The 19959-nt window shown below is 38.8% G+C and overlaps 1 protein-coding gene across 1 annotated transcript in view; it reads right to left on the bottom strand.

The window, feature by feature from the left end:
* DOCK10 (dedicator of cytokinesis 10) overlaps positions 1-19959 on the bottom strand; it is a gene marked incomplete at its 5' end in the record, with an annotated part of 84354 nt that overhangs the window by 60531 nt on the left and 3864 nt on the right. Inside the window, 10 exons of the mRNA XM_010292876.1 lie at positions 4692-4774; positions 5477-5599; positions 6199-6420; positions 7914-8069; positions 9193-9276; positions 11426-11511; positions 13142-13325; positions 18173-18307; positions 18580-18711; positions 19031-19103. Of these exons, the coding sequence (XP_010291178.1) occupies positions 4692-4774; positions 5477-5599; positions 6199-6420; positions 7914-8069; positions 9193-9276; positions 11426-11511; positions 13142-13325; positions 18173-18307; positions 18580-18711; positions 19031-19103 (1278 nt within the window). The remainder of the gene's footprint in view (positions 1-4691; positions 4775-5476; positions 5600-6198; positions 6421-7913; positions 8070-9192; positions 9277-11425; positions 11512-13141; positions 13326-18172; positions 18308-18579; positions 18712-19030; positions 19104-19959) is intronic.

Genomic DNA, 19959 nt, shown 5'->3' on the forward strand with positions numbered 1-19959 from the left:
AATTGAGACATTCCAGTGCCCTTTGTATATCCCCAAGGGTCACACACGCTGGCTGGACTAGATAATGCAACAGCTATCCAAATTAATGAACCTTGGATTCAACTGTAGTACGCAAAAGCCTTACTTAACGAAAGTAAAATGTTCTTGACACTAAGTGCTGCTCTGTGAATCATTTGGCTAATCTTGCTTCCTTAATTTACTTGTCTGTTCCACTGCCAGTGAGAAGAAGAATTGATGCCAGCACAAATTGTTGCCAGATGCAAAATAATGGAGTAAATCTTTGGAAGAGGATCCCAAGGATAAGTATAAATGCACCGTGTCTTAACTTAATTAACTGAAAGAAGCACCACTATTTCATTTCTTTGTAGAGAAAAAACAGCTCTCTCCTATCAGATTTTTGCCTCCAGCAGTTCGAGGGAATAAAGTCCACGCTAACACACCATGTCAAAAATATTAAGTTATTAGGGAGAAACAAGACCTAATTTCTGGCAGCCACCACTTACTTTACAAATCCTATTAAACTGCTGTCAGGAAAAAAAAGAAAGAAAAAAGGTAAGATTTAATAATTATTACAGTTTTGGTGACACTATGAGATTTCTTGGACTCAGCACTGCTTCCTTCTCCAGACTCACAGAGAGGACTAAAACATTCAGCAAGTGATTTCTGCCATGCCACTGGGCTCTGCAATGTGATGCTGAGCAAACCCAGGCTCCGCTGGAGCTTATTAACTAATTCCAGTGTGAGCAAATCCCTGCTCAGCACAGCAGGGTGTAGGGGTGCTTACCAAGGCAGGGTTGGGGATGTTAATAGTGTAAAAGGAAAAAGAACCAGGTCTGTGCTGGAAGAAGCTCACGCCAGGTCAGTGGTGCTGAGCACCGAGCACTGCCTCCCGGGAGGCCCAGGGCACAATATTGTCACCTCATCCCCTCTGTCCGCTCTGGTTTGGAGTCAGAAGGTCTTTAGAGTCCTCCTGCCTACAACCACTCCTCCTCAGCATCCATGCTCCTGGGGTATCATATGCCCTACCTCTAGAACTGCTCCTCAACAGTTCAGCAGCATATGCCAGCCTAAATACACCCAAAAGGGATGAAACCAGGTATCCTCAATACAAAACAGGTAAGTATTTTTATCCCTCCAACTTAGACACAATACTCCATTTATGTAAAGCTCTTGCCACCACAAGAGCAATTTAGATGTCCACTGAAAACAAGATAACCCTTCTTAAAAAACAGGTACATTTAATGTGCTCAGGGAGGAGTTAGATGGCTTTCTCCTGATCAAATTGTACTGGTGTTTCCATTCCCCGGCTCATTAAAGCTGAAGAACTGGCAGAGCAGCAAGCATGACGTGTATTACGTCTGCAGTTAAGTAACCACAATCCCATGTTTTGCTAGATCCTTTCAGGCTGCTGGGCACAGGTGGAGCAAGAGTGCTCCTTGTCACGGTGAACATATTGGAGGTGTTTGAGAATGACAACCATCACATCAAAGAAAAGGAAACATAACAAAACACTTCTACAATTCAGGAGACCAATATTTGTCTAATGTATTAATGATTGCCTACTGGTGGCTACTTATTTACTAGAGAGATTTTAACAAGAAAAATTTCACAGAACTAAAATCCTGGAGAGATTCTAAAGGTGTTAATTTAGGGGAAAATAAATCAACAGATTTCGCTACAGAAACTGAGACATCATCTCAGTATTTAAAATGTTTCTATGATTCTCACATCGTTAGGTGATAGTCCACAATCATAAAAATTCTTTAAGCTAGAAAACCTACAGAACGTTCATATTTTAACACTGAAAAGCTACTTTCTAAGCAGTGGCTTACAATCTGTGGAAAAATTGCTCACCTCCATGGTTAGAGATACAGTGTGAGATCTGCAGCTACCGTAAATCAGTGCAGCCTCACTACCTTCAGCTATGTCAACCTACGCCAGCCGAGAAGTGAACCAGCAGCTGCACAAGTTGCTGAAGGAATCAAGTATTAGACTCTAAAATGTGAAGTTTATGAGGGCAGAGAACATCTGACGGAATAGCAGAGTGTAAGAACTAATCTCTGTGAGTGAAGTTTCCCCACCTCTACAATATGTAGCTCAGGCACATATTTGCAAACTCTGACAGTTCTGGCAGGAATATGAGAATGGAAGATGGAGCTGACACGCTGTAATTCTAACACATACCCTAATTATACCTGCGAGAGCATACAGACACCAGATCCCACCAACGCCAGCAAGAAATCAGGGAGGAACCCTGAGTCATGCTTTTGAACAATGCTAACAAACCGGATGCCACATGAGCTAATTAAGAGTTTCAGTCACATGCACAATACTCAACTGTTGAGATTTTGGCTTGCTGAATGTATACGTAAAAATCGCACTGTGTCCATCTGTAACTGTTTTAAGGGGGGAAAATTTCCACACAAAACCAGGAGTGTGGTTAATGCCAGAATGAAATAACTGGAAAACACATTTCCAAACCCAAGGGTTTGCTATTTATCATAGCCAAACCATTTTTTCCCCTGTAGTGCGATAGCCTCCTGTGGAAACTTCTATTTTCAAGCTGTGAAAACAGAAATAGATTTTATAGAGCCAAGTTATACTTCGCTTTTAGCAAACAGAGTCCTGAGTAATGTTAATACATAAGCAGATGTAAATGAGTGCAGAATTTGACCCAATGAACTAAGTAAGTTCCTTGTGTAACATCACTGATGCCAACAAGGTCACACATGTGGTGTATTTTGTCAATGATTTTTAAACTACATTATCTCATAATGTGATGTATAATGAAAAAGTTTAAGAGCTGATAAATACACCCAAGTATATTTTCTGCAATTAATTGTACAGATAGGAGGAAAGGTTTTTAATGGTATGGGTAGTGAAGCACTGAATTAGGATGCCATCCAAAAGTACTGCCTGCTGGAACTGAGGGTTGTCCACAAATCCCTGCTACGTCCTCTGCCCATGTGCAGGCCATCTGTGTAATGCGCACACAATAAGTCTGCAAAATGTTGAACTTGCGATGCATTTGCCAACTGGTATTTTAATGATAAAATATCTGAAATAACACAGAACGGAAAGGAGAGGAGAATCTTCTGAAAAGCACTATGTTCTCAGTGCACCCTAGCTTGACAGGCATTTAAGGTGCTATCCATCTTACAGGGGTGGAAGTAAAGCTTCATTCATGCCTGTCAGACTTCCCTTCAGCAGAGCAAGTGCAGTCCTGCAGCCACAACTCTGGGCCGAGGCGCAGCACCACGATTGCGCTTGAGCGACGCAGCCTCGGCACATACGCAGCCCAGCATCCGCGCAGCGGTACAGTACGGCACAGCCCGAGCCTACTCCCTCTCACTGAGAGGCAACTGGGGGCTGCCACTTGGAGAATCCTACAAAAGGGAAACGCGCTTCCTTTAAAATAAGAAGAAAACCTTTCTGTATTTTATTTTTTGGCAAGAAACACTCTAAGGTAAGATTTGCTGAAGATGTAGAAGAATGTTTTAGCCTTCTCCACGTGCGTAAGTGACTAGACAGACCCCAAAGTAGTTAAAATCATCATGCCACCTAAAGATAGCTACAGCAATGACTGAGTTGCCGGACATATCACTAATGGTACAGCCACAGACCACAGGCAGGCAGGACAGAGTTAATGAAAAGCCTCAAGTGAGCCTGATGTCAAGCCTGCACCTCATGCCATTGTACGGTCCATTATGTGCTAAAAGTAGCTCTGTCAACCCAAGAGACACTCATCAATATAATTTTGGTGAATAGTCCTTTGGCTACGCAGAAGCAGTAAATATTCAAGACTGAGAAGGGAAAACCAGAGAGGACAGAGAAAGGAATTACATGGAAAACTTGAAGGGAGAACAAAAAAAAGTCGTATCTGGTTCTGCGAGTTAATTTGGTAGAAGGGGATCAAGAGGCACAGGGGTGCCTCAATCTTGAGGGTGAGACCAGCAAGTAGCACAGAACAGACCACACAGTGACCCGTGCAAAAGGAAACAAAGAACTCTTCAAGAGGAGAGAGAGAGGGAGAACAAAACTCCATTACTGCCACTGCACTGACCTGCAATAAAACCCCAATGACCTGCCAAACAAGAAACTAACAGCTCTGTCACCTATCAACCACTAAAAATGCAAGAGTACCTAAAGCATAAGCCTCAATAGCACCCCCAAGGCACTGTTTTAGGGGCACCATAACCTCCAAATCCTTGGTTAAATTTTTCCTAAAACCTGACAGGCATCACAATGAGAACAGAGTTTCAAATTTGTGCACTTATATTTTAGGTGGCCACTGCAACACTGTTTCAGACTGTAATTATCTTCATAGGAAATTCTTGTGAGAACTGTGACTTTGAAACCTCTTTGGTAATTTTTCGCACCAAATCACTGGTGGAGCTCATGATAAACTGATATTCTGTCAGCCACCTTTGCTACTCCCTGGCAACTTCACTGCATACCTGAAGAAAGGATTCCAACACAGTAACATTTAATGAGAAAGTAACCAACATTCAGCTGTGTGAAAAATAGGTCAATGAAGTAATAAAGCTGCAGGATCTTCTGGGGTACTGGACCACACAGAAAGCTTTGTTCAGCTTTAGGCAGAAAAAGTGGAAAAGGATGAAAGCATACCAGTCCAAGAGCAGAATAAGCTACAAGATGCTTCTAAAATTATAAAAAGAATGAATACATACCTCACTGACCAAGCAAATGGCATACGGTATTTCCCCAGCTTGCTGCAGAACTGTTTATTGGATTTTAACACTTTCTGTGCACACTACAAAAAAGAAAATACTAATTATTTCATCAATATAGTTATAATACCTGAAATGCAGCACAGCGTACATCCAAGTACTCCTCTGCTGAAGAGACAATAGTGTCCCTGAAATAATTTAGCCTGATGCTGCCCATAACAGAAGGTTCTGGGTGGACAGCAAAGACATCATGGATGAATATGATGCTGCTGACGAATTAAACCCCTTCTCCATCCCTTCAGTCAGAACCGCATTAGTTACAGTTATTATTCCAGTTTTCTGCAATATACTCAATGCAGATGCATTGTCTCCTCTCAGAGGCAAACAGGTGACTATCCCAACTTTGCTCATATACGAAGTGCACTAACTCATAATTGCTAAAAGATTGCTGAAAGAGAATTTCACCCTGCTAAGATGTAACTAGCATAGGAATGCACCACGAATGAATTTGTATGTTGCAGACAAAACAGTACTTCACTCATTCATTCATTCAGTGTAACTGAAACAACACATCTACCATGGTAAAGTTGGTTGCCGTATGTAAAGATTTCATCTTACTGAAGTCAATGGAGCTTGGATATTTGCTTTCTTAGGTGTGGGCCTCCTGTGAGCTTGCCCCATTCAGCAACCACACACTGGTGAGGTTTGTGAGCACAATCTGCAATGTCTTCAGGTTCCAACAGGCTGAAGCTGACAAGAAGGAACTGATGCTCCTGTTACATTACCTTAAACGAATCAGGATTCTTAATGTAAGGTTCAGCACTGCTGGCAATGTTTCCCGTAAGCACCTTTTCTATTTTTGCCACTAATACAATCTCAGAATGAGGATTACTTATAGAGAAAAGAGCCTGTGGATAAAAGAGAATACAGTTAATAAGTATATAGCAATACTGGAAACATGAGATACTGCCAGTGCTCTCTGTTGATGAAAACGGTAACAAACCCAATCCAGAAAGGATTATTGAGGATTATTATCTCTACATCTGCAAACTTAAATGCTGGCCTACATCAGTCATACCTCAGGGAAATAATGGGGAGAAGAAAAGGTAATGTATGGGGTTTCGGAGTAAGGCTTACAGCAACAGTAAGAATGTAGAAGTACTTTGAGATTAATGCACCACCTTTATCGCTTTAAGCTGCGATTTTGTTTGGCTGGTTTGGGAGAGGTCAGGAAATGAACCTAAAGAGCACAGGAAATGTGGGTTGTTTCTCTAAATAACAGACACTAACTTTCTTCAAAGTTTTGATAGTAAATGGTTTTAAAGTCTACACAGAGAGCTCAGAAATCAAGCATCTGTACACATGTACTACTGATACACAAAAAAGAGTATTCTTGACAACAAGAACCACTGGTAGTACAATAAATTCTCTGATGAAAATGAATACTACTACTGAACTAAAGTCAGTCACATGAGTCACTAAGTCATGCAAATCACACGTGGAATACCTGTTTTGGGTATTTCAGCCACTCTTCTGGGAAGCCTTTGACCTGTGGTTCTTCAATTTCATTTGAGTCTGTATTTTCAACAGTGCCATTTTCTAATGAAAACGAGGAACCTGAAATCATCTGTCTAACGAGTGCGTGGTTCAAATCCACATGAAAATCAGCAGAGATCTTCCTGCCATCCCTGACATCATACAGTGCCACGCTCACAAAGAAAGGCTCTACCTGGAGAAAACACCAGAAACATAATACAGTGGTTACTGATAGCAATGGGGTAAACTCTATCTTTTATTAGGTTCCTGCAACTAGAAAAAATGAAAGCAAACAAAGATTATTCACAAATTACGAGATTCGTTAAAAACACATGCTCACACATACCCCTGACGAAGTTAGTGTCCAACCTAGTGATTTTTAGAGGCTTTTAAAGGTAGTTTGTTAACAGTGTGCCAGAAAAGTAATTGACAGCTAACTTAGAAACTTGCAGAAAAAACCCAAACATATTTGTCACAGATTTGAGTAAATGAATAGAGCCCCAGAGAAACATGTTACAGCATTTTTAAAATGTAGATTCAGATTCACTATTAAAGACAGAATAGTGAAGGTGGACTTTCCAGGGATTATCAGAAATACGACACAAAGATGACAAATACAAATAGATGAAAAATGTTTTCTGGTACAAACACAAATGTGTGGGTATATTATTCTGTGGGAAACACATGTTCCGTTTTGCTAGGAAACCAAGAACATTCAAATTGCTCTGACAGTACCCACTTATTGTACCACAGAGCACCAGGGAATTACATCCTATGACTGTAAGTAACCTCCAGATAGCCTCCATAGTTCTGATGAAATAAGTAAGTCTCAGAACAAGAGTAACCAACTGGTGATGAGACCTTCTGAGCTGTCCAGAAATCAGAATCCTAAAACTTTGGAGACAAAGAACAAAACATAGAGGTATAATATTTTATGCTTCTTCAGCCTCTACAGTGAATTATCACATGCCTTTGGTACAGTTATCATGACTTCATTTCAACAGTTATTCCAGTCTGCCAAAAAAGTATTGATTACATCATGCTGAATATGCACTCATTGTAGAGGTCCTCTTCAAATGAAAAAAAAAAAAAAAAAAAAAAAAAAAAAAAAAAAGAAATAGTAATCAATGCCTCATATGTAATGTATGAAAGTTGAGCTGCCAGGACACTAATTTCTCAAAACTTTCCTGCTTCAGAGGACAATGAACTAAAAGCTATAGACTGACAGCTACAACTCACTTTTCCCTGCCTTTTTTTTCTTAAAGTAAGAACAAGAAAAATTTTCTGCTTTGTCCTGTTCTTAGCTGGGCTTTTCCACTACATGAAACATCCAGTGCTTTCTATTTTGCCTTCTCTTCTGTAATTTAATCTGCTGGGTTCCTGTTCTCTCTGAAAAACAAAAAAACAATTCACCAGTAACTGATACTCACTTGCCTCCCTACATAGGTCTTGGAAGTTTAAATTTCTTGTTCTTACAGCAATTAAGAATCCTCAAGGATCTTAATATTTTTAGTTTCCCATTCAACTGTAGCTAAAAGTCTACAATCAAGAAGCAATCTAAATCAGCTTCAAAATGTTTATTGAAAGGTTCCTCAGTTTCATTACTCAATCAACAAATAAAGCAAATAAGTGCACAGGGAGAGGGAAAAAAAGACAAAAAACCACAGGGAAATAACCAAAGCTTACATTGGTTGAAGGATCATTTTCATTTTCAGTAACACAGGCCTGGAGATTCAAACTGAGGGATTTGCAAGATATCAGGATCCTCTTTGCGGGCTTTTCTTCAAATGGCTTGATCACTGAGTTTGTGCCTGGAAACTCCTTTTTCTGAGGATTCAATGACTGAAATAAGTTAGGCGATTCGTTACATATGGGAAAAGCATGGCAATCCAAAACTACACAAGCTTTTTAAAGGTCTTTACTATCACCGAAGCACGTTGAAAACCTCACAAAGTCACTGCTGATATCTTCCCATTACCACAGTAAACAAGTGGTGATTCCTAATTCACAGATGAGAAAGTGAACCAAAAAGATTGCCTGAGGACATATATAATGTCAGAGGCAGAAGTAGGGATCCAAGTTAGGTTTCCTATAATTATAGAACAGAATCTTGAGTTTTCTCTTGTTTACTTACTACTTCTGAAAGCTTAGCTATTAGTTTCCTCACCTAAATAAAACTGCCTCATATTTTCAAACTGTAACACCACATTTTAGGATTAGATTTCAGACCTTTCCCTTCCTTTCCAACTACTTATACACCACACCACTATTTCAATTCACGTAACATTTTTAATAATGACACTACAGTTGACTGACCACAGGTTCAAGTTTGAATATAAACTGATCCAAATTTTACTTAAGCCTTCTTTTAAATAAAGTTTCCAGTTAAATCACCAACAAATGTACATTCAATGCAAGGAAAAAGAATCTTTGAATCATGAACTCTGACCCTAATGATAAGCAAGCTGAAGATAAAAAGAAAAGCAACCTGTTCTTCCTATGTTTCCAGCTAAGCATTTTTTCACATAGATAGCCTTTTGTACCTCCAACTGTACCTTCCCACTGCTTTTTACATCCATTTGTGTTTTTGTAGTCAAATTCAGCCTAACAAACAACAATAAGAACACTGTTCTTTTAACATTCCCAGTCCAAGTGAGGGTTCTGCTCCTGTAATATTTTCAGTTTGCTTTAATAATTCAAAGCTTAGCTAGACTGGACTAGACGACCTCCAGAGGTCACTTCCATCCTCAACTATTCTGTAGTCAGATATGGCTACACAGAAATCTCTGCAGACTAGAGATAGCTCCCCCCACCTTTCGAAGCTGAAGTCTTGGGCATGTCTGGTTTCTTGCTGAACTCCAATCCACTCTGGATGTCTTGGCTAACCCGGGTAGCTCAGACCACCTGTATTTTAAAATTTCTAAGAACTTGGAGGGGGGGGGAAAAAAAAAAAAAAATCACTTACTGCTATATCAGGATCCAAAGAGAAAAGATTTAGTCGTTCTGTATTTCGAGAGGCTTTCACTGTTTCTTCCGTTTCTGTGATGTACTGCGGTGACAGATTATAAATTAGTTTTCTGCACAAGAACAGAAATCTATAGAGTTGTTAGACTTCTAAATGAATGAACAATGTTTCACTTATAGCACTTCTCATTTCTGCAGTAGTTAACCCGAAGCACCTTCAAGCACTCTTTTGAAGGTTATGTGCTTGTGAAGCGGGGATTTTCAGGCCACGATATACTTCTAAGGAACCCCAAAATAGATCAATTAAGTAATTCAAGTTCATTATGTTACTAAAGAATCCATTGTGTAATCTATCAGAACAGTGGAACATCGCACTAAAATCATTTTAGGGATTCACAAGTTGAGGAGAAAAAAAAACCAAACAGCCCTGCAGAAAATCACTTGTGTTAAGGGGAGGGCAGGAAGGGGAGCAGGAAAATGCAGCTCAGCCTTACAGTGGGCAGACACACAGATTGCAGCATGTCACCCAACGGTAAGGCTGGGAGTCCTCTTCTCATCCATCCTTCTGCCCTGAGGCAGGATCAGTCACATCCATTTTATTTCTGATGGACACGTGCCTAAGTTAATAATAAGCTCTTTGATAAAACCAACTCAACAACATCCTGAGGCCACCTGGTGCTTTCCTAATCTGCATTTTAAAAGTTTAACCTTATGTCTAACTTTGATAAGTTTTCCCCCACTATTTAAGCCCATTCATCCAACATGTGAAGTATGCCCTACACGTTCCCTTCTCCTTACAGATCCCTCATGATATCTTTGAAACCTTTTTTTCTCAGTTTAAACATGCTCAATTCCTTCAGTCTTTCTTTGCACTTTGTTTTTCCTAACTTTTCTTTATTTTTCAATCTCTGAACTACTAACAGAGTCCACAATTCTACTGGTTGCCCAAGACTGAGTATAAACCTTAGCTGACATGGCACAGGCTATGCTTGTGTTCAGGTTCCATTCAACGTTCTGTGTTTTTCACAATAGCATGACATTGCTGACACACGTTAAGTAACAAGCAGAGCAGCACAGCAAGACCAAGAGCTCTGTGTCCTCTTCCTAACATGTCCTACCCATGGGCTGACTTGCAGATGCAGGTCCTGATGTGTCCCTGGTGCACCGGTTTAGGTAGAGATGGGATCGGGAGAGGTACCTACCATGGACTAGGGACAGGCCACAGATCACTGCTGCAGCGAGGCCTATGGAGCAAGGGTGGGGAACAGGAATTCACCGTATAAAGGACAATACAAGCATCACACAAGTTGCAGACCACCAGTGGTCTTTCAGATATATTTAAGATACCTTTGAGATAATCTGCATTATCTAGAAAGTATCTATCCACAGATGAGACTATCAGATGTTACAGTTGTCCTTAATACATAAACTCAGTTATATTTTATCTAGTTGGTTGGCTTGTCCTTATTCTGGGTTTTGTTTGGTTTTTTGTTTTTAAATTCTAGGTGACCACTTCATAAAGATAAATACAACCCAAAGTAAAATGTAGGCCAAATTGTGTCCTCATTTGCATATACAGCTTTCAGTTCAAATCTGCAGGAGTAACATCCTCAAACAGCATTTGACTGACTACAGATACAGATCAGTATCTGTAGTAGCTCACTGATGGAAGATTACCAACAGATCATACATTAATTTAAGAAAAAGCAGTGAAATATTTACAATCTAGCTTTTCATCAAAAAGCTTCTTAGCACCGTCTACAATTATAAAAAACACCTCCCCTGATACTACATGCATCTTTCAATGAAATTACAGAAAGTGATGAGCACGGCACAGCTCGCTTCCTTGTAAGTCACACAGGAAATCTTGGCTCTCCAAGGGCCAAAGTCTTCTGAAATGCAGTTAAAAAGAGTAAATATTTCACAGATAACTTCAGGGACCAGACCCTTACTGACTTCACAGGTCTAAATCAAACCACAAATCCAGTGATCCATTATATCACTGGATATAATGAAAGGGAGCACCCACTTTCATTATATCCAGTGGAGCTTTTCTCACTTAAACAAGCCATCAGCTGTTCAGAAAGAGAATAATTCCTGTCATTTGTCATGGCTCTAACAATCAACATGGGCCATGAGATATTTTTAAACCTTTCGCAATACTAATGATCATCTATTGGCAGGCATTTTTCACTTTCCACTAAGCTTGTAAAGATAAATATAGCATCCATTACTTTTGCGAAGTCTGGGTGCAAGGTGTTCTCTGAAGCATCAGTCTCTTCTTGAGAGCAATCATAATTCACTGGAACTTCTGCAGGGTCTTGAAAAGAAGAAAAAATATGCACATGTTTTTATTATACTTGCTATTACCACTAGGTTAAAAAAAAAGAAAAGAAAATCTATCCCCATCCTATTTCTTTTTATTCCCTTTAGTATCATCAGGCTAACAAATGGAAGAGATACTAATGTAAACTCTGTCCTCAACCCCATCTCCCACTGGTGCTTACTGTAACTTAGTCTTTATTTAAGCTTTCAAACAAGAGGCCTGATTCTACTCAGTGACATGTCCGACACATTCATCCATGACAAATATTCGTGCCCACAACAAAGACACCTTCCCTTGCTCTCTTGGTCCCTTCTGAGGCAACATCAAGGGTTTATGTCAACTGAAAGATTTCTGGACTCCCAGTAAAGGGAGTCTTCAGTGAGGCGGGCAGGACCTTACCCGCTCTTTGGGAAGGGATGCAGTCTGGACTCCATGAGTTGCAAATGTATGGATCCAGAGAACAGCACTATCTATACAGCAACTCCTTTGCTTTACTTGGCTCACCAGGGACTGTTCTGCTTTCACGAGGTAATTCAGCCCAATGTGAAGTAAGTCATTACAGCCATTTGGGGATCTTCTGCCAAGAAAGCATCATGCCTTTTGACAAGTTAACTCCATAGCACATTCCTGTTGCTTGTTATCAGGGTTTTTACTAGTAGAGACTTCTGTTTTCTGTTAGCCTTATGGCTTTGACCTTTTATGCACGTACTTCTTCCTATTTCATTAATATCCCTTATGGGTGGGATTTCAAAAGTAGTTCTCTGATTCTGAAGTGCAAGTCTCTTGTGCCTCCAAATTATAAAAATGTCTTTGGCTATATGAAGAGTATCCTGTCCCTCCAAAACTAGAATTTATTATAAACACCAGGCTAAAGCCTTCAATTAGCTCTGAGCTTCCCCAAGATTCAGATGCATGTGGATTCAAAGCTTTGATTTTGCTCAGAGCACAAGCAGTTCAAATCTGTATTAAGGTTTCAAGTGTTTTCAGTCTTAGAATTTCAGCTGGGGTTCATCCAAACTGAATGTGTATTTATTACGTGGAGGAATAAGTTACTGCTACACGAACAGTGCAATATAACAGGGCATCCAATTCCTTCTTCCACAGTGAAAGCGTATTAATACACAAACTCACAAAAGCAAGAAAAGAAAAGTCAATAAGCTTCCAGGGAAAAAAAAAATTTTTTTTTTTTAATTATTAGCTCCAGATTTCTAAAGAAAACAAAATGCTGGAAAAAGAACTGACTTAACCTCCCTCCAGCACAAAACTCTTTAAAACCTTCAAACTCCAAAGACAGTAAAACACAAAGTACTAGCAAGATCATTGACAGAGAGGACTATATTTGAAAAAGTGCTGTGTATGCAAAGCAGAGCCACGTTGCTCCTGCTGACTTTGTGGGGAGCAGCTTTACTTCCCCTAAAGCCTTTTGAAAATGACCTGTGGAGAGTTATCTGACATTGCTCAGGGACTGACAAAAGACTGGTGCTGCTTCGTCAGAAATCAATATATGCAGAATCCATTACAGACTCGGGCAGTTAAAATAATTCAATAGTGATATCTGAAGGTTCGATTTTTTGCATTTGATTAAAAAAACCCAAAAACAATGCAAGAGACTATTCACTCTTACCAAGTTTCAGATCAGTGAGATCTGTACTTTTCCTCTCCTGAATGGCTCCCTCTGGATTTATTTGCAGGATTTTGTTGAGAGTGAAAATCCAGTCATCCATATCCTGCTCATTTTCAGCTGCCAGCACGAAGTATGTGAGGTCATTCATTTTCAACTCAAAGGCATGTTTCCTAAGCCTGTTATTCTGGTGGAACAAAAGGAAAAGGAAAATGAACACTAGAAGTAATTATAAAAAGGTGCTGAAAAAGGCATCCATAAGATGGACTTGTCTATGGTAACTCCTTAAAAATAACGTTCAAGTAAAATTCAGTGGCTTTAAAGAAAATCCAAGTAGTGCGACATTAATGCAAATTTATGTCAATTTATTGTTGGGTCTTTGTGCATCTAAGATCTTCTATGGCCAAATACACGTCTTCCATTTAGCGACAGAAATCTGAGACTATGAACAGTAACACTTTAAACTACAGCAGGGAAAACCTGCCAAGTGGAATAATGAAAGACTTCTGATGGTGAAGTACAGCATTGCTACAAGAGCCATAGCTGTCTGGAGAGAAGACCTCTAAAGCCCAAGTCTCCTACACCTTACCAGCGCACCAAACACTCAAAAAGATACTAAGCAGTGCCAAGTCATGCAAATATTTGCTCAGTGGGAAGAGGACTGAGTTCACCAAATTCAAACTAGCAAGTAAGCAAACTCAGCGTGTGGTCAAAGACTATTCCATCCCTGACCGCTGAGGTTGTGCCTGAATAGGTCAAAAGTGCTAACTGTGAACAATTTATAACATCTTCTGTTTCAAGATGTTTACAGATTCTGATAATAAGCCACAAAAAGATAAGAATTTCTGAGTCTCTAATGAAGTTAGAAACATTGTGGTTAGGATAAGAACATTTCTACATAATTTTATTCTTTTCATATTTTTCTGAAAGAGCTTCTAGATGATGAGTCTAAACTTGGAATAGAGATTAACCAGTAAATCTCTCCAGAAGATTGCAATATGAGAAATTCCTCCGTGTGAAAAGATTACAATGGGTACTTCCCACTGCCACCTTTGTGTTAGAAGGGTTTTAAAAATGACTATGGCAGTTTCAGCAATTCTTTGCAGGAGGCAAACAGTGAGGTATAGTGCTGTTCAGTCACTGCAATACTACCCAAGTACAGATTAAGAACCAGTACTCTGTATACCGGCAACAGATTGAGTTCCGAGACCTGTGCTACATCACCAGATTTCACCTGCAGTAGATGGGTAATCCATCAGTTTCTGTCATTAGAATTAACAGGTGCTTAGTTACTGTAACAGCTCAATAAAATTTAACTAAGTGATGTGATTTAATATAATGTGCTTCATTCCTCAAATTTATCAAATTAGCGAGGCTTTCATCTCTTAGTCTTATGGAAGCAGTTGCACCAATTGTCTCTGCTCCTTGCTTAAAAACCTGAAAGAACACTGACACGTCCTACACCCTATTATTCATCGAACTTCTACAACCACTGACTATGGACATCAGTGCTACCATTTTGTTTTCAATACTCCAGAAAATTGCCATCGCTTTGTTGACACATCTAATCTTGGAGTGATGCTGACAAATGAAAAACGATTAATCCACTCTGTAACTGGCCATCTAATTCAATTTTATTTTTCTTCATTAACAGTCTCAAATAATATGACAATGGTACCGTGTAGTTCTACATACTATAACCACTTCTCAGTACAGTCCTATATCAAAAAGTTACTAAGAATAGCTTCTCAGTCAGATGGTGAGGTGATAGTGATATTTTTATATGTACAAGAAGAACAGAGGCAAAATCTGATACTGATTAGCAGAGGAGGAGACTGAGAACCCAAGACACTGAGAATAAAGTTCCATGAACATTTTTTTTCCAGCAGCAGAGATTATTTAGAAGATTCCTACCCAATCTGTTGTTAATCACTTGCTCCAGTTCTTATATTACGTGTCATGACCCAGCTCAGTAATCAGTTAAGACTGAACAACTTCTGGAGCCACTCGGGTCAACAGTCAGTCAAATCTTGGCTTTTCAAACTGACTTGGGATTGTGTGTGTGTCTATGTGTGTGCGTGTGTGTTATTTCTTAGTTCTGCTACTGGAAATTCTCTCGGTAGGAAATAGTTTTCCTCTCAAGTACTTTACTGAGGTGAATATTCTTTCAGGGATATAAATTTTAGTTCATCCAACATAGGGTAAGAATAGGGTTGGGTTTTGTAGCAACTGATTCTTGGGTGTCCAATATTTTTCTTGATCATGAAATCACTCTAATACTCCAATCACTGCATACGTACAAATCCATGCAAAACAAGGACTAAAATTTCACTGAAACCTGTTTTTACTAATAGAACGTGAGGGCTTGAGAGAGAGCTAGAAGTTGGACAAAACTATGCCAAGAATCTTAGGTAGTAGCGTTCAAAACCTTTAAAGATAGATTATTTGTATAAGTGGATTATGTATGCCAATTTATGCACAACCTATGAAGAAAAATGCTACATTTAAATTTATCTTCAGAAAGTACAAACAGCATTAAAATAAATGCATTTCTTGTGTATATTATGTACTTCCCCTTATAGACATGTCCAAGATCTTTAAATCAGGTACTGTAACACTATTAGACATTATCTAATACAGCAACACATCTTGTGAGGCTGAATCCTAAGAGCATTAGGGCAGAAAAACTTCCAATATCCACTTTTCCATCTGCACTTCAGAGTTCTGGCAAGCAGATGAGATCTACAGCAAAGTCTTTGTTTCAAATCTAAAGCCAACTATTTTCTTCCTGGTCAGTTAACAGGGAAAAAAAACCCCACCATTTCTCACTTTGCTTCTCTAAGTCCTTCCATATGGTATGTGGACCTTGAGGTTGCCTTGTCATCCTCAACACTTAATTTCAAGTTTAAAATTTCTTCCAGAAGGAAATAATACAAGATTCAAAAAGAAACTATGGATGAGCTATAAATGAAACATCAGGCTAAGTCTAATGCCTGCAGGGTCACTCTTCCAAAATAACAGAACTGTTTTGCAGGCATATTGTATTTTATCCAGATATGATTTCTCCAGTATGTTTACTACAATTTAGATACTCAAGCTCTATGGAACAGGAGCTCAAAGTCACTCAAAGAGAGTTAAATGACTTATAGTGGTATTAAAACTCATTAAATGACACCTTTCATATCAAAGCTTTCCTCTAAATCTTCAGTTTTACCCAACTCTTTCTCCACATTCTGTGGTCTCCCCATTTATGGCACCACTAAGCCAGGTTTTGTTTTTCAGCCTTCTGATTTTAAGTTCATCACAATTTGTAAGTGATAGATAATTTGACAGCTGATGATAGTTGCCCTATTACCTCCTTGGCCAAGACTCTCACTTCTTGCGAGTGAAGATGGCTCATAAATTTGTGCATCCCATTCCAAATGTCAATCAAAGAACAGTTGTGAACACCAGTGAGTGGAGGTAGGTGAGAGAAGAACATGTAGTTCAAACAGTTCAGGACAATTTGCAGGAACACTGCAGCTGGCAGCTGTCAAAGTTCGGGAGGAGGATTTCAAAGGTTTCTTTAGCTTTTTGGTCCAGAATCTTGCAGTCAAGACAATTTTGATATCATGGAGTGTCATCAGAAACAACACAGCAAAACAGGCACCCTCTGGGATAACTAAATTGCATTAAATCTGTACCTAAACCCACACTACAGGGATGTTCAGGGCTTAAGTAGAGCTCTGGCAGAGACACCCATCTTCAAAGAAAGCACACGCTGCCAGCAAGCAGGAGCAAACACTGATTTATAAACAGGATTTCTGCATAAGAATCTCCTCTACTGCTTCTGCCACACTTCCGAGCTACCTGTTAGGGTCTTTCAAACCAATGGACTGACACAGGCAAACATCATTGTCCTTCTACAAATTTATCTGTGTCTTGTCCTACACCTGTTTGAAAAAAGAAATACCATTTTGAACCATACAGGGGAAAACAGTCATTCCCTACAGAGCTGGGTACTTTTCTGGGTGCAGGAATGAGGTTCTGCAAGAGGCTGTCAGCAAATATTTGTTCCCAGAGTGAATTACTCATCAATTAATTTTCTTGTTTGGAAGGGCCTGTTCAGGGGTGAAGGACAGACTTCCCAACCAAAACCAGCTTGTGCTTATCAGGGGTCTCCCCTTGCATTACCTGAAAGTTTTCTTTCAAAGCAACCCTCAAATGAGTCTGCGCTAGCACTGTTGCCAATCTTTACTGGTTAAGTAGTAAAGAATAAAGTAGAGCTTAAATAAATAAATAAATAAATAAATAAACAAATAAATGAATGAATGAATGAATGAATGAATTCCTTATTTAGTGACACATGGGTCTAGATCAACCAAAGTAAGATACTATTCAAGAAAACGTCTTGTTCAGAATAGAAAAAAGAAAAAGAAAGAAAGAAAGAAGAGAAATACATTAATAGAATTAGAGGAAAGGCAGAGAAAGAGGGGGGAAAAAAGCCAAGAACTCAATCTTAGGTGGAACAAAACAAAAGGTGGTGTCAGACACTTCTGGCTATTTCTTTTTCCAAGCCACAATAAACAATAAGACTCTGTCCTACCTGCTGTCAGTAAGACTTTCTATCACCTCCAAAACTGATGATCTTCAAGGAGGCTCAGGATACAAGATTAATTTACCACTTGCCCAACAGCTGATGCTTTGTAACCTGAGTCTCTTTAACCCACAACAAGCAAGCATGCTGTTAGTAAGCATGAGGTAAAATCTGGCAACTAAGAAAATAATTTCAGTAAAAAGAAAGATTTTATAATTTTTTTCTCATGTGTGCCATGGGCAAAGAGCACACGCATGATCTGCTACCATAATTCAACTGTGGGTTTTGTATCCTGTCAGTCGGAGTACTTGCACCAATTAAAAGAGCAAAACTAATGGTGTTTTCATTTCATGAAAATGCTCATGAGATTACTATTCCATTAACGTATGTGTTCTTCCACTTGCCTTTTCAAATTTATCTGACACCCAAAAAATACAATGAAATAAACTGAAACGTACCTGTACGACTCCTGTACAAGAATCCAAGAAAATACATCCCTTTGGCTCCTTTGATATTTTTTCATCTTTATAAAAATTCATAATATAGGAGTTATCCGACAACTGTGTCAGCTGGAAGTAGCGCTTTTTGAATGACTGGCATGGGTGGGGAAAAAAGAATGAAAAAAATCGTGGTACTGCAAATTATTTTCACTGATATTTATTCACAGGGTTTAAATAATAGGCAACTCCTAACTGCACTTCAATCGCACTATTTTGCAGACAACTGCCATATTACTTCACTATCACTTAAAGCAATGTAACCAAACCTGAGATATAAACAGATAAATGACAATTACAAGCAAGTGTGCCTCTATGGAGGAGATAAATCCAAATGGAACAAAGAAAGAATAGTGCTGTCCCCTTACCCGAACAGTAATGCTATTGTTTACAGTGCTGTTGAAATTCCCTTTATAAAGCCATCCAGACTTGTAAACTCCTGCTGCTAATCCTCCTCCTCCACCACCACCACCTTTTGAAGATGAGTGGGATGTTGTATCCTGTATGAAAGACATTATTAATATTGCATGGACTCGCTTTGTGAATTCTAAGACAAAAGAAAACTGTAACATGTGAATATCTGCTTGACAACAAATAATCATCCTTTCATTCCTTTTCAAATAAGATGTTATTAATATGCCTGCTGTGCACATGATGACATAAGAGAAAAAGCTGTTCCACTAACTTCAGAGTTATTTAAAATATGAAGTATTTTATAGGAGACAACGAGCCTCCATTATAATTCTTTACTTGAAATTAAAGCAATAAATAACTCTTCCCCAGGGGAAACAAAAAACACCATAAAAACAGAATACATACTTCATCCTTATCCACATCTTCATGATCGATTTCAAAGGCATGTGATGGCAGTTTTTCCGGTCTACATTCATTTCTGGGAGGGGAGGAAAAAGTGTCTTTCATTTTTTTTTAATTTTTTTTATTTTTAAATAATCATGTACCTGCTATTTCAGGGAGGCAACCATCCCAAGTCCCCGTGGCATCTTCAGTACACCTATTGCCGTGATACTATTAACTCCTTCAAAAAATCACTACAGTTACAAAATACAGCTTTTTTCTTAAGCCACATGCATTTTTTTTGTCAACACTATGAAGTTACAACAGTTCTATACGAACGATAAAATACCACTTCTTGTTCTCTTCACTGCTCTTCCACCACAACAGGCAACAAAACTCAAACAATTTCCAAAGAGATATCCCATTTAAAGCTGTCAAATGAATGAGAATGAACTCTTTAGTATCTCACCAAGAAGAACATTAGGACATTCAGCTTAGAGCTTCTACATTTCTTCAACATTTCAAGATATTTTTTACTATTCAATATGATGAGCACAGCCTTAAAGTAATTTTTAAAAAAACACAGATGTCTTTTCGGTGCCATTTAAGATCTTCATATTGTGGACTTAAAAGCAAAACTGAGTATGAAAAAGCAAAGCACTCAAGCACTTAATTTTAAGCACATAAGTAATTGTACTTAGGCCCAGAGTACTTCACATGTTGCAGAATTTAACCTTAAGTACCTTAAGTAACCTTAACTGTAGCTAAGTATCTATGATAAAAATTCAGATATATTTAAATGGAGAAAAAATAGATTTTTCTATGGCCTGAGAAATACCAACATTGTTTTCAAATTCCCCAAAATTACAAATCTCATCTTGGAAATCTCCAGTTATCATATAAAAACCTACAGAAGTTGTCATGCTAAAAGTCATCGTCTATCAGGAAGAGCG

Source organism: Phaethon lepturus, unplaced genomic scaffold (genome assembly GCF_000687285.1).
Source record: "Phaethon lepturus isolate BGI_N335 unplaced genomic scaffold, ASM68728v1 scaffold49738, whole genome shotgun sequence".
NCBI classification, from domain to species: domain Eukaryota; kingdom Metazoa; phylum Chordata; class Aves; order Phaethontiformes; family Phaethontidae; genus Phaethon; species Phaethon lepturus.